Source organism: Pyrus communis, chromosome 12 (assembly GCF_041283825.1).
Source record: "Pyrus communis isolate YQ-2024b chromosome 12, ASM4128382v1, whole genome shotgun sequence".
Taxonomy (NCBI): Eukaryota; Viridiplantae; Streptophyta; class Magnoliopsida; order Rosales; family Rosaceae; genus Pyrus; species Pyrus communis.
The window spans coordinates 9453935-9478489 of record NC_142576.1 but is presented as its reverse complement, the minus strand read 5'-3'; the positions used below and the strand labels follow the sequence as shown (position 1 = coordinate 9478489).

At 38.1% G+C, this 24555-nt stretch overlaps 3 protein-coding genes across 27 annotated transcripts; 1 reads left to right on the top strand and 2 right to left on the bottom strand.

The window, feature by feature from the left end:
• Nucleotides 1-2776: 2776 nt before the first annotated feature.
• Nucleotides 2777-6483, bottom strand: LOC137745961 (thylakoid membrane protein TERC, chloroplastic-like). Of its 20 annotated transcripts, none has more exons than XM_088682113.1 (13): nt 6153-6482; nt 6006-6079; nt 5694-5781; nt 5486-5566; nt 5333-5389; nt 5088-5169; nt 4598-4647; nt 4343-4399; nt 4155-4231; nt 3956-4014; nt 3703-3761; nt 3503-3623; nt 2777-3089 (listed from the first exon to the last, which is right to left on the bottom strand). In XM_088682113.1, the coding sequence occupies exons 1-9, from the start codon at nt 6303-6305 to the stop codon at nt 4172-4174; spliced, it is 702 nt and encodes a 233-aa protein (XP_088538239.1). In that variant the 5' UTR covers nt 6306-6482; the 3' UTR covers nt 2777-3089; nt 3503-3623; nt 3703-3761; nt 3956-4014; nt 4155-4171. The 20 variants fall into 20 exon arrangements, with proteins under 20 accessions (XP_088538239.1, XP_088538241.1, XP_088538243.1 ...); XM_088682115.1 differs by having other exon boundaries at nt 2777-3095; nt 3503-3584; XM_088682117.1 differs by having other exon boundaries at nt 3503-3584.
• A 1360-nt stretch (nt 6484-7843) lies between these two features.
• Nucleotides 7844-10961, top strand: LOC137744969 (uncharacterized). Of its 6 annotated transcripts, none has more exons than XM_068484799.2 (6): nt 7844-8327; nt 8719-8799; nt 8910-9050; nt 9208-9268; nt 9412-9472; nt 9621-10961. In XM_068484799.2, exons 1-5 carry the CDS (start codon nt 7993-7995, stop codon nt 9448-9450), a joined length of 657 nt encoding a protein of 218 aa, XP_068340900.2. In that variant the 5' UTR covers nt 7844-7992; the 3' UTR covers nt 9451-9472; nt 9621-10961. The 6 variants fall into 6 exon arrangements, 4 of the variants coding, with proteins under 4 accessions (XP_068340900.2, XP_068340901.2, XP_088537934.1 ...); XM_068484800.2 differs by having other exon boundaries at nt 7849-8327; nt 9415-9472; XM_088681808.1 differs by having other exon boundaries at nt 7849-8327; nt 9369-9472.
• Nucleotides 10962-12481: 1520 nt separating this feature from the next.
• Nucleotides 12482-14938, bottom strand: LOC137745842 (putative protein phosphatase 2C 60). The gene is made up of 4 exons (XM_068485867.2): nt 14008-14938; nt 13480-13847; nt 13158-13394; nt 12482-12934 (listed from the first exon to the last, which is right to left on the bottom strand). Exons 1-4 carry the CDS (start codon nt 14303-14305, stop codon nt 12725-12727), a joined length of 1113 nt encoding a protein of 370 aa, XP_068341968.2. The 5' UTR covers nt 14306-14938; the 3' UTR covers nt 12482-12724.
• Nucleotides 14939-24555: the final 9617 nt, after the last annotated feature.

Below are 24555 nucleotides of genomic sequence, written 5' to 3'. Positions count from 1 at the left end.
CAAAGAGCTTGAGAAACTTCAACAACCTTTCAATGGCACCGTTACCGAAAGGCAAAGCCTTATCGTGTAACGCCATCAAATCACCACCACCACCACCAGGGAACTCTCTTCTTACTTGCTCAAATCCTCCAACCCCGTTCAAGATCAAAGCTGTGGAAAGTCAACAAGCGCAAAGATCTACCACATGAAGCTCTTTGTGGTCCAATTTCACTTAAGATCAAGTCTCGACGGCCCTCGAAGAAATTTCAAACAAAATTCAAGAACAAGCCTCAACGACACTTGAAGAAAACTTTCAATCCAATTCAAGATCAAGCTTCAGTGACCCTTGAAGAAATTTCCAGTCCATTTCAAGATAGAGCCTTGATGGCCCTTGGATCGACATCTACATTAAGGGACTTCAAAACGCATCTCCTACACGTGACAAGCACATGTATGCAACGCACCTTGAAGTGGGGGCATTTGTAGACATCAAAATTTTGATGAAATGAATGTTGACCAATAATTAAAATTTCAACGCTCACATGTCACATAAATTTTACACGTAGCGTGTGACTCAACGAAAAATTGAAATAAATCAGAAAGGTCATCAAATAGAACACGTGTCAATACCTGTCAGAAATGATTTATTTCATCTGATTATTTAAATAAAAAAATCAAGTTTTGGAATTCTATAAATAGGAAGCCAAGACATTCATTTTGGGAGGAATGGATATCACACCAAAATCTTGAAGCTTTGAAACTATAAAGCTCTCAAGCAAATCCCGAATGATCAAGAAAGCTCTCTTCGTTTCTTTGTCAAATCCTCCTTCAAGATCAAGCCCCAACAACCTTTGAAGAACTTCCACCAACTCAAGATTAAGCCCCAACGGCTTTTGAAGAAAGTGTTCATGGTTCATCATCCGTTTATCCCAAGATCAAGCCTCAACGGCCATTTGGAACAACAACATCAACAAATCCACACATCCAACCGTTCTTCAAAATCAAGCCCAAAAACCCTTGAAGATCCGCTCATCCATCAACCTTCAAGATCAAGCCCAAAAGCCCTTGAAGAAATCCGCACAACCATTTTTCAAGATCAAGCCCCGACGGCCCTTGAAGAAAGTGTTCATGGTTCATCATCTGTTCATCCCAAGATAAAGCCCCAACGGCCCTTTGGATAAACATCAACAAATCCACACATCTTACTGTTCTTCAAGATCAAGCCCAAAAGCCCTTAAAGAAATCCACACAACCATTCTTCAAGATCAAGCCCCGACGGCCCTTGAAGAAAGTGTTCATCGTTCATCATCCATTCATCCCAAGATCAAGCCCCAACGGCCCTTGAAAAAATCCACACATCCAACCGTTCTTTAAGATCAAGCCCAAAAGCCCTTGAAGAAATCCACACAACCATTCTTCAAGATCAAGCCTCGACGGCCCTCGAAGAAAGTGTTCATCGTTCATCATCCGTTCATTTCAAGATCAAGCCCTAACGACCATTTGGATCAACAACATCAACAAATTCACACATCCAACCGTTCTTCAAGATCAAGCCCAAAAGCCCTTGAAGATCCGCTAATCCATCAACCTTCAAGATCAAGCTCGACGGCCCTTGAAGAAATCCGCACAACCATTATTCAAAGATCAAGCCCTGAAGGCCCTTGAAGAAGTTCCCACATGTTCATCCTAAGATCAAGCTCCAACGGCCCTTTGGATCAACTTCAAGATCAAGTCCAAAAGGCCTCGAAGATCTGTTCATCCCTGTTCTTCAAGATCAAGCCTCGACGGCCCTTGAAGAAACTTCCAACTGTTCATCCAAGATCAAGCCTCAACAACCATTGGATCAACAACACGTCAACAAACCAATATCTTACGGAGATCGAATCAGAGAACCAAATTACAAAGAGATTGTAACCCCAAAATCATTAATACAAAATATTATTTTGTACACGTGTTCTTGTTTCAAGAAATTTTCGTGTTTAGAGTGTCCGTTGAGGGTGCCTAAGTTGAGCATCTCTCAAATCATGTAGAATCTCATGGAATTAAGAGTTGAATAAGGTAGGCAACCTTTTTGGATTCGTTCCTCTATTTCTATAAGTAAATTATTTATCTCTGTTCATAGCTGCTAAAACCTGTGTGTGGAGCTTCGACCCTCTCGGCTTCTGCCAAAATAGATGGTAGAAATTCTCTTATCCCATTCGGAAATATATCATCTCATAATTATCTATGGTTGTTTATGTCTCTAGGACGACCACTTGATAAAATGTGAAGGAAAGTAGGACAAATGGCTGATACTACTGGAAGGATTCCTCTTTGGGTAATAGGTACTGTAGCCGGAATTCCTATGATCGGTTTAATCGATATTTGCTTTTTTGGTCCATATTCCGGATTAGAACGGGCTATGTAATGTACTTTATCTGTTGGATTATGGGTGGACATTTTACCAGAAGTTTCTATTGTATCAATCTACCCTTGTGTGATTCATGTTGAAGCATAGACTCAGAGCAAGCCAATACATACGATAGGAGGAAAGACCCATATTTCATAGCGCCTAGGGAACACAAGTTTGATCGAGGATTGGTTAGGAGAGGTGCTATTACTACGAAAAAACGTACTGCCCTTCGCTGCTAGGAGAGTCAGCAACTTCAATTAGCCCCTAGTTGAAAGTGAAAAAGTATAGTCTAGAGGAGTTGAGGGATGGGAATAGCCAAAGTTCATTTCAGATACAGTACAAATAGTTGAGGAAAGAAATTCTTTAGGTTTTGTTTGCGCCTGAACTAGTTGAATATGACCATCATGCCACCAAATTGTGTTACTGATTCACATTATAATACGAGTAAATGACATCTGTGTACTTTAAGCTACAAAATTGAATTATTCCATCCATCTGCTTCTCATTACAACCAAAAGAAAGCTGCTACTTACATGATTTACCCAAACATACATCGCATCGTCGATGAAATTGCGACGCCTTTGCCGGTCCATCGTTGTTGGACTAAGAGAAACTTAACTCTTCACATAACTCATGGCCAAACTCTTTGCGAAACATGACCACGAAAGAAAAATCTTCTTCCTTCAACCTTGCAAGATTTCCGCCATTTCTTTCCTCACTATTACTAGAACAAAAGCATTCACATCTCATGCGTGAGTTCATGAATCACAAACCATAGGGAAGAAGAATAAGAAAGGCAAATCACTTTCTCGTCCACAAAGTTTCTACTAATGGTTTCTGATATGTGTATTATATAATCGCCACCATTTTCTGGTTATATCCGACATTGACTTTCAACTCAAACTGCGTTTTCCCCTCTTGTTGATGGTTTCTCAGTACACATTTTGTGCCCAAAGAGTTATCTGAAAATTTTCTTTTTACTGAATTTGAATGGTTGTTATTGCATAACTGTTAACAGCTATTGTTGATAGAAAAAAGGCAAGATTAGATGCCAAAAATATAATAAAAACGAAGAACTAAAGAAAAATAGTTCAAGCGAGAATAAAAATAAAAAAAGTTCAGATTTTTCACCTGCCCTGAGCTCGAATGGTTTCCTTAAACTAGTCAGACTTCTTCATTAGACTTAACAGCACCCCAGCACTAAGACCTGTAGCTACAAGGCCAAGAGACACCTCGGTTGATACATGGAACCCTGTCGAGGAGTTGAGAAAAGGTGAATTTAGGATGGATTGAAGATTTTTTACAAATACAATAGTACTTGAAATACCCACCAAAAAAAATCCAGGATCATCTTACACCCGATAAAGCCCAGAACAACAGCAATTGATGGCTGAAATGAGAGAATCGGAACAATAAGTAACCTTATTGGATTTTAACTTTTAAAAGGAAGCAAAGAACCTTAAATTAGGAATTAACAGTTTAATCGAGTGAGTCCCTGTGCTGATGGTTATCTATGGGTAGATGATCACTAGTTCATTGTGCAGAAAGAGCTAGAAATTCAAGTAGAGAGGGTCAAATTTGTACCTGTAAATACTCCAAGTCTGACATACCCTGAGAAATAAGTGTGTAAAGCGACCTTAAACCTGCACTCATTGGGAAAGGGTTAACTATCATCTGCTGCAGAAATGCGCACGCATTTAGAAATAAGATTGTAACTGTATAGCAACTTGGACGTAATTCACAGAAATATGGTCAATTGAATCCTACATCTAACAAGAATTACCTACGATGGCAAAAAGATTAGAACTGAAAACTATAAAAGGATCCCGTAATGCCGAAAACTGCCGGTATATAGTCGACCTATAGAAAAATGTAGCATCACATCATTATTTCAATTACAACATTAACTGGAAAAGCAACGTGTATCGTATATAATAATGTCTCACATTATTGGTAGGTGGGGAAACCTACAGCAAATGCTATGTCACTGAGCTCAATAACTGCTACTGTGACAAGTAAAGGTGTGGCCTGCCCAAAATGTTTGACACCTGTTAGAGATCAAGTAGCCATTAATTTAACACAAATATTGATTAATTTGGATTCAGCAAATGTTGCATCTTGATCCAGAGGAAGTTGTAAATTACATCTGTGCAGTTTAAGATTTTTATATCTCCATAACTGTGCAATAAAATATTGTAACCTAAGAAGATCCCATCAACAACTTACCTTCCGGACACCATCTTGAAATGTAAAGAATCGATTCCCATCATAATTAGCTGCAAGAATTCACCAGAAAAAAAGGTATGGATTAGATAATATACCAGAAAGAAGCTAGTGCAAAGTGCGTGTTTGCAAGATAGCTGATCAACAGGTGGCAAAATGGTTAAAAGGATGTAAATTTGCAGGACAAAGTAATCTACACAATCCCTTTTTTCTTATTAGGATGTAGTGTAAAATTCAAGTATGCAAAGTCTCGCCAAACTGAAAGATTCCGCCCTAAAGATGGTCTACTAAGCCTTTCTATATTCAAAGGTCATGCTCAAGGTTATTTACTAAAAGTGAGTTCAAAATTCAAATGAGATAAAAAAGACAAGGATCAGATCATCCCCTATAAATTTAGAATTTTCAATTTTGATCCAAGCTTGAATTACAAAGAATCAACAATCGACACTTTGACTAGAAGTAGGAAGAAAATAAATACACAGGAAAACATTACATGTGACTGGGATGAATCTCTGGCATGTCTTCACAATAAAATTGTTGGATAGATCAGTGTCATCTTCCCCACTGGAAAATAGCTAGAACAATAACAAAGATATTTTGAGTCATCTGATGGCAAGAAGTCAATAAGTGCAGAAACACAGGTTTAATTTAAGGAGTAAATTCAGTCAACAATCCATTGAGAAAATATATAAGAAAAAAAATATAGTTATCACACCATTTTCAGAATAGAAGATTCACCTTGAAAGATGAGTAAAGGAGTATTGCGGCCAGGAAAAGATTTACCACTTCAAACCTCTAAAACAACACATCCCGAAAATTACAAAATGAACATGTAAAAGCAAGAAGTGTAGGATCACAAGCACACATATGCACAGAGAACTATAAGTTTACCTGAAGTGTAGCTGTTCCAAGGAGAATTAATGTCAAATGAAAGACCACTGCTCCGGCAATACCATATGAAAGTACCCGATTCTGTAGTTCAGGGAGCAAAGCTTTCGTAACCATGAATTACAGACAGCTTTATTCAAAAACAACCTTTTACATAAAAATTGAGAACCTATCGAACATAAATTTGAGTGCTAAAAGGTTTACAAAATACCTGATACATAACTGGCACTTTGAAGTACTTGAAAACTAGAACAAAGACGAACAGATTGTCTACTGACAAGCTTTGTTCCAGTAAATACCTGATACATCCTAACATTCAGAATCCAGCACAAAAATATACGCATAAAGGAAAAAAACCAAATCATATATAAACCATCCAGTCAGATGAACAATATCACCAAATTAAAAGTATGTGTTGCCCATTTTATCAAGACTCCGGAAAATAACCAATGCTTCGAAGAAACAAGGAGTTTAACTTCATATCCACTGTTAGAAAGCTTTCACAGTGGAAATCTCTGCATACCCGGCAAAGAATTCCGTTGCCTTGCCAACTCCTTTAAATCCCACACCAATGCCAAATGCTACCGCGGCAAAAACCTAAAGGAATTAATAGCTACATTTATCAGCATTGTAGAAGTAGAGAGTTCAAATTAAGCTGAGAGGTGCTCACCCACAAGGCTACAGTTCTTACGGAAGCAGCATATGCTTCGCGTCCCTTAATTTTCTTCGGAGATTCATCGGGAGAGCTTTCCACTTTACTAATGCCATCACGTGGCGTAGAATTGCCCCTCATTTCTTCTGCAGATTCAAGCGGAAAGTTCATATAAACTACAGAAAATATCCACAATTTGACATAATTTGCGCAAAATTCTCACAAAAGCCAGTCCTTTTGGATCTAAAGTCGTTAGACTCAAGTTACATGAACTCATTAAAGTAACATATGGTTGCTTTAGATTGAACCCTTAAAAAAGGTTTTTTTTTTTTTTTTTTTTCACAAGAATCCTCTAATAACATTACATTTTAGAGAAAAGTATTTCAAGCCCAATACTTTGAAAAAATACCATCCTGAATTTCAATTGAAGAAGGGCACAAAAGGGTATTAGCAACTAAAAACCAATTAGAACATTACACTTGGTTACCTGAGGTTCTTTTTTTTTTTTTTTTTTTCTTCTCCGTTGAACTCTTGAAGTGTATTTTTATGAAACTTTTATAGTTTGTGAGGGTATTTTTTTGGAATTTACCAATGTCGAAAATATATACAAAATTAAAATGGGCAACTACATTTTTGCTCATGAATCTCAATTTTACATCCAATGAGTATTAGAAAACAGTCACCTGTGGTAGAAAACAGTTGCTCTAGACCGTGCAATCGGCGCAGATTGGCCGCCTGCAATCCAAATTCCAACAATACAAATATGTAAATCAGATATGGCAACTGCACATATGAAACTGAAGCAAGGAAGAGTGAGTGAGAGACCTGTACGGACGGAAACGATGTGATGGTGAAAGAAGTGGGGCCTACTCCAATTTGGGGATGGATATGGCGATGAAAGCCTAGGCAGCCGGGAATTGAGCTTCAGATGGATGTGGACGCCGTTATGGATGACGGAAGCCGTGCCCATGGCGGTCATGAGAAGGATATTTGGTGTCAAATTTTTTTTATTTTTTTAAATGCTAAGATTGGTGCCAAATTCAAACGAGGGAAGGGAAAGAAGCTGTGTGGTGTGCAGTGGTGGTGGTAGTAAATGTGTGGTGGGTGTCTTATCTTTTTTGAATAAATTGGCCACAAATTAAAATTACAATAATATATAAGCATGAGAATAAATACTTAATTTATTACTCACAAGTTCGAGGGACTATGAAAAAAAAAAAAAAGCGTTTTTTTGTCAAAATTATGGGCAAAAAAAAAAAAAGCTCAAAGCAGAAACCTTGTTAGATTAGTTATTGACGGAGTTCAAACTCACACCGTTATGCAAAGGCACAACACATTTCCACCACTATGGTAAAGGATCACTTGCACAATAAATAAATTAAAATTTTAATTTAACTTACAAAGGTCAATTGCCACCAATATGCAAAGATAAATTTTTAATCTTAATTCAATAACATATTTAATTTTCTTAACATTTTGCATATATAAATAAAACAACCGTGTAATTCGTGACAAAAAAAAAGAAGAGAAAAGGAAAACCCGGTAATTTCATAAATTTAGTTGTTTGACTTTGACCAATCAGATTTACCACGCTGGGATATTTTTTATTTATTTTTGTTGCACCACGCCGACGCGCGGGGCATAATAAACAGGCAAAATATCCTCCCAAAAAAAAAAGAGAGGCCAAATATCCCCCAAAAAAGGTCACACGTTTCTTGTTTGCACATTCACTTATTCGACTCTTCGCATTCACAACCTAACCTACACCCAAACACCTCTCTCTCTCTCTCTCTCTAACCTTCTTTGCCGCACTTCTTACGAAGTCTCCGATTCCAATTCCCCGACCTCCATTTCTCCAATGGCCACCGACACACAGAAGCCCAGCGACCCCATCACCGCCTTAGAAGCCCCTAAGAAAACCCTAGAATCCTCCCCGGCCCCACCCACCGCCACAATTCCGGATCGACCCGATAACCCGTCCGCTGACACTCCCTCTGATCCACCTCCGTCGTCCGAGGTTGCCTCCAAAGAAAACGGGTCCAAGGCTGACTCTGAGGATCCCAAGACTGACTCTGCCACCGGTGACGCGGCTGCTCCGGCTACCGCCATTGAGAAGAAGATGCGCCGTGCCGAGCGGTTTGGGATATCCGTGCAGCTCACAGAAAAAGAGAAGCGCAACTCTCGCGCTGAGAGGTAATTCGGATTTGTTCTTTTGGGTCAATTTCTAGGGTTAGGGTTGTTTTTACGCTTTCTGGTTTTGTTTATATTTGGTTAATTGAAAGAGTAGAAAATCACAGAATGCATAAATAGGCCCTTATAAGAAGTGTTAAATATTAGTTCATGATATTATAGATTGTGATTTTATTAATTAGGTTGCAAATAGTTTAATTACAATCTGATAAAACAAATTGAAGGATGATATACTAAAATTAAATCTAAATTAGGATCTTAACTTCACTAAATATAATTTATTTGTTTGAATTAGATGAGGATTGGACTTAATTTAGTTGCAGTGACAGTACATTCGTATATTATCCGCTGAGAAGAATTGCGTTTCTAAAGGAGGTGTTTGATATTATGTCAGGTTTGGTACTGTTACTACATCACACGGATCCGAAGCATCTAAAAAATCAGAGGACTTGAAGAGGAAGGCTAGAGCAGAGAGGTTTGCCTTTTTACATTACAGAATTCTTCAATTTGAATTTTAGCAAATGTCGGGTTATTTGTTTTTTTTTTTGTGATAAAGATCATCATTAGTTTCTTTCTTGTTATCAGGTTTGGGCTTCCTGGCCCTGCTGTGGTGGGTGATGAGGATGCAAAGAAGAAGGCTCGTCTTGCTCGGTTTGCTCCTAATGCCAAACCAGATGCTAAAACTGATCCTCAGGAAGAAGAAAAAAGAAAGGCGAGGGCTCTCAGGTATGTAGCACCGCAAGCTATTTATGCATTATTTTAATAGATCGTTAAATGTTTTAGTAGCTACTGAAGCCCTGATGGTTATATTTTCTTTATTTTCTCCATTGAGGTTTCTTTTTTCGTGTTTTAATTCTCATAAGACCATTTATATTGTCTCTAGGTTTTCAAACACCTCAAAAGGTTCTCTCACTCAAGTGAATGATAAGGGTAATGTTGAGCAGGTAAAGAAGCTCTTGATTTAATTTTTTTTTTTTTTTTTTTTTTTTTTTTTAAGAACATTTTGAATGACTTTTTTCCCCTTCTTCATTCTGCTTCTTGCAGCTGATTTTTGTATTGTTTTTTATTTTTTTATTTTTTAAATTAGAAGGCAGCCATAGCAGGCAGCGCTGGTGGAGAGGTTTGAAGAGAAGCTTCATTTCTTAGTAGTAAGTTAAATTTATGAAATTTGGGAGATAGGTAACCAGTTTTAATGTACTTTCGATTCTGCTCCCTGTCTTGTTTGGCATACAAGTGTTTTATGATTTTGTTATTTGAGGTGCTTCAGTTTTTCTTATACTTCTGTTTCTTTTGCAGGTATAGGATTCTAACATTTTGTGGTTCCCTCAGAGCCGTCTGTACCCATAGATATCTCTGATTGCATGGATTATCAGGTGGAGTATTTTTCCAATGGTCAATAGGTATCTTCGACAAGTTGTTGAACTCAATTTGGCAGTGTAGGGGAGTGTTATTTCATGCTTGGTTTGGGCTCCTTTCTCAAATTTCCTGGTGAGGCTTTCAATAATCAACAATTACCTACTTAGTGTTAACCTACCCTGCAATTTTACCAAGAATGTCAGAAATTCAGTATTTACAATCTAGGGAAATTTAGTACTAGAGGATGCTTTAGTGGCAACTTTTGGTTGGTCACTCATCCAATGATGTATGACACAAAGATAATATCTCGTAATTGTTTAGCTTGCATAAGCATGATGCAGTGTTGAACAGCAGTAATATGAGTTTGGTTTGCTAAGTCTACACCTTCTGAGCTGTTAGTACCTGTGCTGATAACCAACTTAATCCATTAATGTGGGGTCCAGGTCTTAGTTTTCTAATCAATCGATCCTTGTAATATTAGTTATTGTGGTGTGTTGAATGGTAAAAACATCTTAATTAAGAATTAAAAGAGTCGAGCTCATGCACAGTTGAAGATGGCTGCATTAATGGAGTTTCGTTAGGGTGCTAGATATCTAGTTTGTTACAGGACCTGTATAATTTTTTGACTTGTGTGCTAGCTTAAGTGAAGTGGGTTTTTTTTTTTTTTTTTTTTTTTTTTGGGTGGGGGGGTGGGGCTGTCATGATTTATTATTGACTATATTACATGACAACTCATCTTCTCACCATCGTGGTTCCGATTCTATTAGTTCATATTTCTTAATGCCACTGTGTCGGATCAGATTAGTTGAGGTGTATAGGCAAATCCGACCAAGTACTGCTGTCCAACACTGCCATGAAAAACATGTATAAGATGGATATAACTGACCTGAAGCTAACTTTTGTTAGATGGAAATCTTAATATGTATTAGTTATTCATATTTGCTGAACAGAGGATTTCTCGAGATTGTAGTGTTAGAATTTCTGATATTCTTGGTCGGTGATTTTGGGGCAAGTAAACAATTTGGAGGTGGTTGTTGGTTTTCTTAAGCCTTGCTGGGTGAGTTCTGCAATCTACAGGTAGGATACCAGGAACGGATTGAACTCGTTAATACTCCGTCAGTTATTGCTGTGTAATTTTTAAATTTTGCATAGGTAGGTTCCATTGGAAAAACATGTAGAAACATCCACCTCATGTGGAAAATCATGTTTTGTATTAGCATATTGTGGATGGAAGGACCTGTTAACTTAATTTTGAAGGGAATCATAAAATGTTAGTTTATATTCTTCGTCTTTTAAGTTGTCAAATTGCTAATTTATATCTCTGTTATTGTCGTGTTGATGGGTGCTTACTCCTGATGAGTTATTTTTTTTCGGATATCTAGTAGGAGTTTTTTTATCTGATATCTAGTCGGAGTTGCGTATGTATGGTGATTTCTGCTCGCCCCTTTCTTCCACATGCACTCTCCTGTCATTGTCTCCGTCCCTAAACCGAACTTATAACGTGTGAAGTGTGAACAAATCAAAGGGCGGAAACGATGAGGGAGGGGTGTTCAGAAGGGGAAAAGAGGAGTGTCGAAATTCTTACCCGATTCACTGTTCCGCCGGTGGTTGTGCATGTGAACAAGGGAAGCTGGTATTTCGAAAACGACAATTATAGTTTTAGGTGTAGTTTAATTATTGGGTTTTCTTTTTTTTGTTTGAAAAAAAAAAAATGATTAATGACATGCAAGTTAGATGCGAGTTAGTGCATGTTTGTCGGAAGAAGAACATGGTGGTAGATGACATTGCCAATTGGAGATATAATATGGGCCTTGGGTACTATTATTTTAAGAATTCTTCTAATTGGATTTGAACTCGATTATTTGATGATATGATGGGAGTATTTAGGACTCGAATTATCTGTGATAACTTTTTGAGTCAGTTTTTGGGAGGATCCACCCCCTCATTTTACCAAAAAAGAAAAGAAAAAAAAAAAGAGACTAACCAGTGGTTTTGTCATTGCAGTCTACCATTGTGGGGGTTGATATTGATAGAGGCATTTTAGTCTTTTTATTGGCTACCATTGTGGTAATCATTTGGGTTAGGACTCGATCTCAGGACGTGCTGTTTGAAACATTGACTTGAAATTTATCGCCAATGTTTAAATTACCTTTTAGTCTCAAATCTCAAATTTGCACTCTGATTTCATGGTTTGATTTTAGATGGTGCCGGAACCCTCCTTTGTTGCGGTGTTGTAATCCTTTCCAAATATTGTACGTTGCCCCCTGTTATTAATGAAATTGCTCTCAATAAAATACTTTTTCCGGTTCCTACGTCTGTCTAGATTTTTATTTGGAAATTCGAATCTGGTCTGTCTAGACTTTCATTTGGAAATACGAACCCATCTTGAGTGTAAATGTGAATGTTTTTAATCTCATGTCATTTGAGCCTCTTTGTGCTGAGAAATTTTTCATCATGACTACGTGTTTTAATGGAAGTGACGGGAAATTTTATTTTTTAAGTTATTAACTTTTTAGCACACATATCCCACCATTTATATAATAACACATGATGTATCATCTCGTGTACTGATCACGAAAAATATCTCCTTTGTGCCTGTTGGAAATCTGACAATTCAAAGTGTCAAATCAAAGTTACTAAAACACGTATTTTTTCGAATCCGACAAATAGTGTGTCAAATCTGAAGGCTGAAGTGCATACTGGGGTTTTAAATTTGTTATCTACCTTAGCATAACCATGAATATGATTACATATAACCCCATGTAATTGGTTATGGGGTTTTAAAATCCGAGATGGGGAAGTATGATGCGAAGACTGGAAAGTTTTTTTTCGAGTGATATTCTAACTTAATTTAAATAACGGGACACAAATTTGAGCTTCGGTACAAAGTGGGGAATATACTACTCTTACCTCACTTAGCTACGCCCAAATATGTAATCCGATGTTAAAACTATAGATTGCAATTTACAAGAAGGAACCGAGTTACAGAAATATTTTTGGTACCCAAAACAGGATAGCATTATAGCAAAACGCCGATCTAGAAACTAGAAGCTGGGTTTTAATGAAAACTGAGACTTGCGGGGGGAGCTTCCATTTTTTAACAGGCTTGGATTTAGAAACAACACCACCACTGTGATGTCGTCGTGAAAATGTCGTCGCACTCCGGGCTCGATAATCCTCAAGTCTGTGTACCTCACTTCCCTTTTCTTGGCTGCTGCTTGTAGTGCAGCTTCAATCAGCTTCCTTGCTATTCCCTGCACAACATAGTAGAAAATGTTCACCATTAAGCTCATCTTGCAAGTGATGATACAGTGGAATCTAGCCCTTTTTCGGCTTTTTTTTTTCTTTCGATTTTTACTCTCGGTTTCTTCTTCTGCACTTGTCTCATTGTTTCGGTCCTTTAATTTGTTCTTTGAAAAGAGGAGTGTGAAAATCACTCTCAGGAAAAAAAGTGTTATACAGATGGTGGAAAATGACCTTGCGGGGGTAATTGTTGACAATGTCGACGGCGTCATGGTTGCTAAGATGCTCCCACAGACCATCAGAAGCAAATATGAGAAACTGATCTTCCGGTCGGAGTTTAATTACTGATACTTCTGGTTCCGGGATTAGAATTGGCTTGAGAAAAGGTTCAGGTAGCCTATATTTTAGAGGTAGAGGCTCTCTGTTGAACTCTGCGTTCTTTAAGTACGCGTCACCAATTGATCTCGAAACCTGCAAAGTTAGGATTTACTTTTAGTACTTAAGCTCAAAGCTCATGGACGACAATTTTGTTGGATAAAAAAGGAAAGACGGATACCTGAATGAGGCCCTTCACGCGCCAAACTTGGTGCCTTAAAACGACAATCTTTGAATCGTGTGGATGCAACGACCGCAGCTCCTCTCTCACTGATTCTATGCTTGCATTGTGCTCTGCAGATAATTGAATAGCCATGACTTCTTTAGTTTCCCTTTCTAGTTTTCCTAGAACCACTCTAGAGTCCCCAACATTTGCTGTGTAAAGCAGTCCATTGCATATTATCCCCACCAAACAACATGTTCCTGCAGATGCAATTTGTGGCTTGCTTTGCCACTGCTTCTTCACCACCGATAGAAAACTCTCCTCCGTTGCCAAGTACGCCTTCTTGATCACGTTTTCCGACATGCATCGATGCTCAGCTGCAATCCCTGCTTTTCCAATTAGTGTCAGAAACCGGTTAGTGATTTTAATGTTCATCTTTTAGCCTCTACAAGCGCAAAAAAAATACTAAAATATTCAGTTTGGAGTGCAAACGGCTAAAAGATGGGTCATGAGGGAAATTAAAAAAGAGGAACACTTTGAACATACTTTTTAGATTGCGGAAGAGATTTTCATTGACATATCTTGAAGCTTCAGGCCCTCCATGTCCATCATAAACTCCAACGAAAGTTCCCAGACCAGATTTTGTTCCACACAAAGGACCGGATTCGAGCTGGCTTTGATCCTCGATAACAGAATTGGCCTGAACGGCAGCCATTGAGAATTTTCCCCAAGCATGCTGCCCAAAGTCCTTGTACCACAACAACCCATCAACCTGGCCGCTGGTTTCCCCACCACGTCGAGGTCCATCATTCACTGCAGATGGCCTCCAACATGACCTAACCATTTTTCCAAGCAACCACTTTATAACACACAACAAAACTTTTGTATCATATCATTGTCCAATCGAGCCGGCAATAAAAAAATTGACCAAATCGATATCGAGAGGAACGAGAGCAAGAATCAGACTTAACCCCAGCTCAAGTTTCTGTTTATGTTCCAAGCCCGAAACCCCATTCTCAAGATTCTTATACCCTTCAAAACCAACAAAAATTTAAGAAAAATGCCAAAGGGGTATGGGGGGCGAAGGTCAAGTCACAAATGTGTCTTGGGACCAGAAGGCAAATAGTTTAAATGTTTGTTCAGAGAATATGGAGGCATGCTGGTTCTGTGTATCTTGAATTAGGGTTAAATACTTCCGGTTTTTCGATATGGGCCATTGTTGAGGAGCAAACTTAGCTGTAAAAGCACATACAGATATGGAAATTGCAGAGGTTGGTCTGAAATCAGAGTGATCAGAGGGAACACTGGATAAGAAAAGGGTTTGGAGTTTTTTGACAGGAGATCTTCAAATTGTGGTCAGATGAGATGTAAGATGGGAAATAATAAGAGATTTTGAGATACAAAGCTCTGACATTGTTTTTCTTCTTGTTTTTTGATGTTTATTTTGGGTTTGTAAGAGAGCTTCCAATTCCATGGTGGAGGTTTTCAGTTCTGTGTGACCTTTATTAGTAAGTAACCCAAAATTTTAGGCAACATTTTGGGCAATGAAGATAGTTAAACTTTAAGGTAAACTGTGGATACGCGTAAATAATTACCATAAATTTAAACGCGTTTGGTATTTTTATTTGGGGTTATTTCTAGTTTAGTCGAAGCACCTAACTTTTAAGTAGTTATTTGTGACCTTCGCCCTAGTGGATCTTGCACTCTCATGAGGCTGAATAAATCCAATTATCCAAGCTCCATCTTTTTCAGTAACAGATGGTTTTTACCAATGAAACCTAACAATTAAGTACTCATTTGGAAATGATTTTAAAATAACTGAACACGCTTTTAAAGAAAATGTTTTTTGATTCAAAACTTGCATTTTTATTAAGAATTAGTTTCAAAAACATTTTCAAACATTTTAAAAGCGCTTCCAAATACGCTCAAAAAGTCATGGTCTAATTTCAAACACAATCATCATTAATGAGTTAAGCATGCAATGATTTCAAACCAGGCCATGCTTAATCTATTTTATCACTAGTTGATTTAGACGTGATTTAAACATTATACTTTCTCTTATGCATTCAAGTTCAAATCTCTTTTCTCAAATTTAAATTAAATTAATATAATGCTTGAATAAAAAATACCCTTTTACTATAGTTCTTCTCCAACTTCTAATTCTAATCTCTCTTCTAAGGGGAGAGATTGAATATTTTATAATTGATAAAAGTTGCTGTGTATTATGGGGTCAGTTGACTTGAATTGATGTGTATATGTTTCTTGATGGGTGGTTCTTGGTTGGCAGTTTTCATTGATGTAATGAGAGAAGAAAAGAAAACTCAATGGCCCATGATCCCATGCTCTAGCTAGGTTGGCACATCAAAGATGAAACAAATTTTTCAATGTTTTTGAAATACAGGATGATATAGTATGTGTTATTATATAAGTAGTAAGATATTTGTGTTAAAAAATTAACAACTTAAATAATAAAACTTCATTCTACTTGTATAATTACACGTGATGTGCTACTTTTGTTCTAAACACAATGAAAAATTATCCAAATATGATGCATATACACCTTTTTTGTGGATGGGGGAGGCCCCTAAATACATGCATATAGAGGTTCTAGTAATTCAAAAGGCCAAGTTTTCATTTTTTTTTACAAGAAAATATTTTAAATTACTTATATTACAAATGATATAACTAAGTTGAGTTAGTTTGTATGGGAGACGCACTAAGGTGAAGGAAAAAATCCTTATTCATCATGCCAATCACCATGTGAACTATAAAATTATGATCAACTAATTCAACTTACGGATGCTCTAAACAGGGTAAGTATAAGTTTTACATTTTGTCCAATGCATCAAACTATAATAAAACCATCAAAACTATAAAAACAAAACATTTGTACATATACAAAAAAGTGAGAAGGCGAAGTTGAATGCAATGTATGCGTGCATATCCGAATTTTTGTTGCATGTTCTCAATCTCAAGCAAAAAGAATGGGTCCATTTTCTTTGGCATCACGAGAAGAAGATTAAAGCCCAAGGTATGACAAATTTTTCAGTGTCTGGTACGTCAAGTGTCTTATGATTAAGTGCTTGAAATTTTTTTTTTTAAGTATCCAACCATTTGTATTATGATACTTGATTTGCCCGACAGTATTTTCGACACCCTTAAAATCTCTCATTTATGATTTAAAAAATATAATTTAAATAGATGATCACTTTGACATCACTCTTGTCTTTAGTGTCGACCACCATAGATAAAGCCGCGGCCTAACTTACCACTATGGTTGCCGTCCAATAATGGCTGGGTCTACCCATTTCGAGTTTTGTTACAATAATTTCATAATATCACAAATCTGGTTCAACCATATGTGGTAAAAAAGTCCAAATGCTTAGCACCTATCATCTGATTGAAAGATTAAGTCACGTTTTATATTAACTTTAATTTATCAGAGTAGGTGGAGTTTGGCCATTGGTTACTTTCCGTGGACTAATAAGATCACTTCCAATGGAAAATGTCAAATTTTATTTTTATTTTTAAAAAGTGAGACAATTGGTAATAAGTTACGATTATCCACCCCTTCCTGGCTCAGAGAGGCTATGAGGAATTTCACACTGCCCGTGACCGCGGTCAAGCAAACTCACCAGCTCGGAATATTGAAACCAAGACATTCTATTTTTTTATGTTTATTTTTATAGTTGATGTGGCAAAATAACATTTTGTAAACTATTCCAACCAAGATTTTAAATTAAAATGTCTTTTAGCTATTAAAAAAACCAAGTGCATCAGAATTTAATAATCAAATAATCAACGAGCGGAGAAAAAAAAAAATTGTGGGGCCAACATTAAAATAAAAAAATAATTGACGTTGCTTTGAAGCCAGAAAATCTTCTTCTTTTTTTTTCTTTTTTTTTTAATTTTAATTTTATTTTAATTTTTATAAAATAGTCCACCTAAAATTTTTATCAAGATTACATGCGGCGGCGGATTATGTTCTAAAAAATTTGTGATGGTCAGGTTGTGGGAGCGGGAGCCTTCAATATGCGTAAATAATCAACGTTACAATCAACATTACATTTGGTAAGGCAATGGGCCTGAAAGAAGGGCTTCCAAAAGCTTTTATTTTTCTTTTATTTTTAAATAAACGATATTATCTACATTAAAGAGGAAGATGTTGGTTTAGCTAATGGGCTAACAGAGTAATGTGGTTCAAATTTGCATTTGGCAAGAATCAAACCTAAGATCTTTCACTCATAAGTGAAGAAGAATACTACTAAACCATAGTATTAAGTGGATTGATCGGTTTCCTAATTAAGGGATGCTTGTTACTTTCATCTCGTTCCTCTAGTTTATGTATTAAATCTCCCTTGTATTCAAAGAATTGAAATCTCATCACTCAATATTTTCTCTCAATAGATTAAGGGGAATTGTATAGACTTTGGGTTTGAAAACGACCACATACGATTGAACCCAGGTTCGTTTTCTCTTGTTTTTTTTCTCTTTTCCGCTGATGAACCATTTTCTGCAAACACTAAAAACTTCTCCTTTATTTTTCAAAGAATTGTGCTAACTAGGATAGGAAAATCCATGAGAATGGAAAATATATTGCTATAGCATTATCCCTCAAAGCTTAGTCAAATGATACTGACATCGGCTCTGACGAGGGAGGGGTGAATTATCAAGTGGAGGAGGACTCAGTTGGGTGATTGGAGTCTCTTTTTACTTTTATTTATCTTTATAATAGATTTTCAATTTTTATCTAATTATGAAAGCGTTAAAAGGTAAATTATAACTAAGAAATCATAGTAAATCTTACCACATGTCATATTTTGATTGAATTGTATTGTCATTAACCCAGTAGCATGTTGAGCCCCGCACAAAAATGAGTAAACGAAACCTGAAGGTGGAAATATAAAACAAAAACTAAAATAGAAAACTTGCTACAATTTATTTTCATTTTTAAATTTGTCACTTTGTAACTCTTCCGTGTACATTGGTCCAGTTTCCACCACCCTTCCTCTATCTTTGGCCGTCCCTCTTTTATCCTTTGTATTCCCCTTTTTTCTCAACAAAAAGAAAAGAAAAAAAAAAAAACAAAACACGAAAATTAATTGGTGAATTGTTTTAGTATATAGGGTGTTACTCTTCAATTCGTTGTATTTTGTATACAAATATTTTCTCTTTCCAATATTCTAACTTGAAGTAATAATATCGTTTATAATAAAAGATTAAACACGAAATATTTATTAAGCGGGCTCTTATATTCTTGTTGCCAAGTCTTGTTTATACAAAATCAGAAGTTTACACTTTATATTATTACTAGCTTTGCAAGTTTGTGCCTTTTTTTTTAGGGAGTTTTAACGAAAAACCCGCAGTACTGTTCACTTTAACGAAAAACCACATTTTTACACTAAAAAATCAAACTTAGTACTATTCACTTTACCCTTATTTTGTCATTATTGTTAAAACTCAAAGTTTTCAAGCCATTTTCATTAGTTTTCTTTTTTTTAAAGGGAATCTTAACAAAACACTCACGGTACTGTTCACTTTTAACGTTAAGGATATTTTTACCTTGAAAAGTCACTCATTGTACTGTGACAGCCCGTCCCGAATTATTTGTAACGTTAGTGTGGAAAGACGATTTTACTCCTGGACGTTAATTAGCGTTGTAGGGTGTTTTGTTTTTGGTTGGTGGGCTACCATCTGGACCACACACTCACACACACCCATCTCCTTCTTTCCCGTGACTCTCTCTCTTGGATTTCTTCCATTCCTTTGCAAGTGTACGGACAAACTTCAAAGCCAACTTTCCACGCACGAATCGAAGGTTTGAAGGTTGGTTTTGGACTCCTAGCAAGCCCAGGAACTCATCCATACCATTTTTAGAACTTGAAACCCTCGAAAACCCGAGAACCCTGTTTTCGTGCACTGTTCATGCACTCATGATCGCGGAGGTTTCATCAAGTTTTAAGGTTATAGGGAGCTTTAGAACCTTCTCACGAAGCTCGGGGAACAAGTTTGAAGGATTTTGGACATCGGGATAGCGAGTTCTAAGGTTGGCCAGATTTTGTGGAATTTCTCCAGCGCGATTCCGGCCTTTTTGGTGCTTCAAAGTGGTATAAACTTCTTCTCCTTAACTTAAGCTTCATTTTGACATAAATTTCATGGAATTTGGTTAAGAAATGAAGAAGATATGAAGTTTTGAAAATTTTCCCAGTTTCCGGCGACACAAACAACGGTCAGCGGCGGCTCCGGTGAGGATCACCAGAGAAGACGAAGAATATTCCGTCAACTCTGAGGGAATATTCCTAACGGCAGTTAACGGCGTCAGGTTAGTTTTAACGGTATATTCCATTCTTGGACGGAATATTCCCTAACGCCGTTAAGGTCTCCGTCAGTGTGCCTGGCACGTGCCCGCGTATGACCGGCGCGTGGCGGCGCATGGGAGGTTGGAAAATTATTTTAAAAATATGGGGGTGTTCGTGGGATTGAGTAGAGCATTTGGTATATTCAAACACCCCATTTGAGTAATGTATGAGAAGTTATTACCTAAGGTTGGTTGGTTATGTTCATTAAATTGACCGTTTTATAGTTGTTTCACATATAGGTGAGGACTATCTGAAGGACGAGCACAGCCACACGAGCCTCGGGGCTTACGACCCTTCTACGTATCAGTGAGTATATATATATATATATATATATATATATATATATATATATTATGATTGGTATCTTTCCAGAAATTACGTTTAAATGGTTTTATAATTGAAATGCCATGTCGAATATCGTCGATATTATTATTGTGATTGTGTTGGTTATGCTTTGGTGCTGTGGACGCTCAGGTAAGTCAGGTGAGTATATTGTTAGTGATAGATGTGGTGTTGATGAGATTGAGTTATAGCTTATATTCCTGCACCTCGGTGACTGTGCTCCGCCAGAGTAAGGCCTATCCTTCACGTGATCGTTCACCTTCCGCACCGTACTCTCACCTTGGATCCAAGGCAGGTGCCAGCCTGTCGTACAGATCACTATAGGTGGTTCTGACTCGTAGGTGACTTACGATACATCGCACAGCCTTCACGTGATCGTAGCACTGAGCGTAATTAGATACACCATCGTACAGACCACTATAAGTGGTTCCGACTTGTGTGCAAGATAATGGTTGAGGAGCTATAGATTCAGCTGTACATGTCACATTAGGTGACTTTGGTTGACGCACTGATATTATCGGCATATTATGATTTGTTTCATCTCACCTGCTTGATGCTTATACCGTTTGATTGGATATTCTGACACGACATATTTCTGGCATTGCACATTTGAGCTTTATCGTTTTTAGCATGATTTGATATACGAGTGCGTATAATATTTTCTGAAAAGTATACGGGTTTTACAGAGAGGGGTTATTATTTAATATTGAAATGGTTTGAAAAACAAACTTTGTTTTTGCCCACTCACGTTTTCTGTTTTGCACTGCTCCAGGTTTTAGGTAGTGAGGACGTGGGTGACAAATGTGGCATCGAGGCAATTCTGACAGAGCACCCTCCATGTAGGATTTTCTAGTGATCACTTGTGTAGTGTTTGTTTATTCTGGACTGCACCTAGGATACTTGAACTCTTGCTTTGGGTTTTTCCTTCCGTGTTTGTCACTAGCACTCACTAATCTTTTTATTGTAAATTATGTCGTCGACTTTATTTCCTCGTAGTTTCACTCTTTTACTTCCGCATTACGCACTTGGCTACGTCACCCTCACATGATGGCCAGCACGCCCCAATTTTTGGATCGGGGTATGTCAGTTTGGTATCAGAGCCTAGGTTTGGCAGTCCTGCATTATTTGTGAGTATTCTAATTATTTTCGGTGTTTTCTGTCAGAACTATGTTGCTTCATCGAGAACCACGTCGCTCAGCTGAGCCTAGTTTCCTCGATATAACTCAGTTGGGGGAAGCTATAGCTCCTGCATTTCAGTCTACGCTCCGCCCTCCTCAGAGGACTCTTTTGGAGACCATGTATAATCTAAAGTTGGATAAGTTTGAGGGTCATAAACGATATGAGGGAACTGAGCAGTGGCTTGAGCATATTGAAAAGACTTTTTAAGTGTTGCAAAGTCAATGGAATATTCCTTCTGAAAGGTGGGTAGAGACGACTTCATGGTTCTTAGGTAAAGAATCAGCATCCTGGTGGGGACAGGAGGTTCGTCATTTGACCCCAGAGGAAGCTGCTAACTGGGAAGTGTTTAAACAGTTGTTTCAGAAAAGGTTTGTTCCCCCTGAGTATATTGATCGCAAGAAGTAAAAATTTACTGATTTGAAGCAAGGGAAGTTGACGGCGAATGAGTACTACAAAAGATTCACTGATTTGTCTCGTTATCATCTGGAAGTTGCTGCTAATCTGGTTGAGATGCCTCGTCGTTTCAGATTGGGTACTAAGAAGAAGTGGCGTTCTATGGCGACCACTACTCCTTGTGATACTTATCAGGAGTTCTATGAGATTATTTTGAGGATTGAGGATTCTGAGAATATGCCTAGTGAGAGTGAAGAAGAAGATAAGGATGACAATAAAAAAAGAGATGATAGAGGTAAAGGTCAAGCATTTTAGGGACCCCGGAAGACTCAGAGTTTTAAAAGAAGTGGGGCTAGCTCTAGTTCATCCAGTGGAGGCATGAGTTCTATGGGCCAATGTAGAGGTAGTAGGTTTGCCGAAGGCTCACGTTTTCAGAGGCAGCGAGATCCTGGCGGTTCTAGTGGTTCATGAGGACCGTATTGTCAGAACTGTAACGGTCGACACTTTGGCGAGTGTAAACAAGGCAGTCGAGGATGTTTTACTTATGGATAGGTCGCACATCGAGTAACAAATTGTCCACAGGGTCAGCAGAAGCCCCAGATGCCTTCTTTACCACCACTAGTTCTTAGTCAGCATGCTCCAGCGCTGAGCAATTATGGTCAGACACGTCGTGGGGGTATTTACCATTACCAAGGAGATGTTGCTCCTTATTCAGCAGCGCCGTACCCTTATCCTCAAGATCCGTATTATCCGAGTGACTACCAAAGCGGATATCAGCAATACCTTAAAGGGTATACCCCGTATCCTTCTTATCCAACTGGCAGATCGCAGTGGTATTCGGGAGTACAGCCTCAGTAGAGGAAGGTTGCTTCTAGCAGCGCAAAGTTGTCGAGATAGACTGGTCAGGGTCGTAGTACACCTGGACGTAGCGGTTAGTCGAGTAAAGGTCAAGGTGGTCGGTAGCAGCCTTAGGGCTGTATTCATAACCTCACAGTGCAGGATGCCCAGAACAACCTAGATTTGATCATGGGTACGTTAAATATCTTTGGTCACTTTGCTAGAGTGTTGATTGATTGTGGTGTTACTCATTCAGTTATTTCTCATACATTTGCTCAATTGACACAACCTAATCCCACACCTCTCGGGTTTGAGTTAAAGTTTTCGATGCCTGGAGGAGAGACGTGTCAGGTGGGATGGATGTACCCAGGGCGCCCAGTGTTAGTGGAGGATGAGGTTATGCCAGCTAACCTCATTTCATTGGATATTGTTGAGTTTGATGTCATTTTGGGCACTAATTGGCTACACTTTAATCGAGCCAATATTGATTATTATGAGAAGAAAGTTACATTTCATCGTCCGGGGCTACCTATGGTTACGTTTGCTGGCAAGCGTAGCGGCCTGAGACACGACATTATTTCGGCAGTGAGAGCCAGAAGTTGCTACAGAAGGGTTGTCAAGGATATCTGGCACATGTTGTACTGAATGATAACGCTTCTAGCCGTGTGGAGGATATTAGAGTGGTCAGGCATTTTCCCGACGTGTTTCCAGATGATTTACTGGGATTGCCGATGGATCGTGACGTAGAGTTCACTATCGACTTATTGCCAGGTACAAACCCTATATCCTTGACTCCCTATCGGATGACTCCTGTTGAGTTGAGAGAGCTGAAAATTCAGTTGCAGGAGTTATTAGATAAAGGTTTTATACAACCTGGGGATCTTCAGTCGTGTTTGTGTGGAAGAAGGATGATACCTTAAAGCTGTGTATAGACTACCGACAGCTGAATCGGGTGACGATTAAGAACCGTTATCCGTTGCCACGTATCGACAATTTGTTTGATCAACTACGAGGAGCTTATGTGTTTTCGAAGATCGATTTAAGGTCTGGCTACTATCAGCTGTAGATTAAGAGTGATGATGTCCCTAAGACGGCGTTTAGAACCCGTTATGGTATTATGAGTTTTTAGTGATGTCGTTCAGGTTAACTAACGCACCTGCTGCTTTTATGGATTTGATGAACCGGGTATTTAAGCAGTACTTGGACAGGTTTGTCATTGTTTTTATCGATGACATTTTGATTTATTCCAAATCCAAAGCAGATCATGTGAGACATCTTACTTTTGTGTTGAAGAAACTAAGGGAGCATCGGTTATACGCTAAATTAAGTAAATGTTAGTTTTGGTTAGATCAAGTAGCGTTCTTGGGACATGTTATCTCAGCTCAGGGTATTCAGGTGGATTCCCAGAAAATATCAATGGTGGAAAATTGGGAGCAGCCACGAACCGTCTCTGAGGTACGGAGTTTCCTTGGTCTGGCAGGCTATTATAGATGGTTTATTCAAGATTTTTCCGTTATTGCGTTACCACTTATGAGACTAACCAGAAAGAATGTTAGATTCAAGTGGGACGATAATTGCGAGCAGAGTTTTCAACAATTAAAGTAATGTCTCGTTCATGCACCGGTGTTAGCACTTCCAGATGATAATGGTGACTTTGAGATCTACAATGATGCGTTGTTAAATGGTTTGGGCTGCGTACTAATGCAACACAGCAGGGTTATTGCTTATGCTTCGAGACAATTGAAGCCTCATGAGGTAAACTATCTTATTCACGATCTTAAGCTGGCAACGATCGTGTTTGCACTGAAGATTTTGAGACACTATCTTTATGGTGAGAAATGTAGCATCTTCACAGATCACAAGAGTCTCCAGTACTTGTTTACTCAGCGAGATTTGAATCTTCGCCAGCGGAGGTGGATAGAGCTGCTAAGTGATTACAACTGCACGATTGAGTATCACCCAGGACGTGCAAATATGGTGGCTG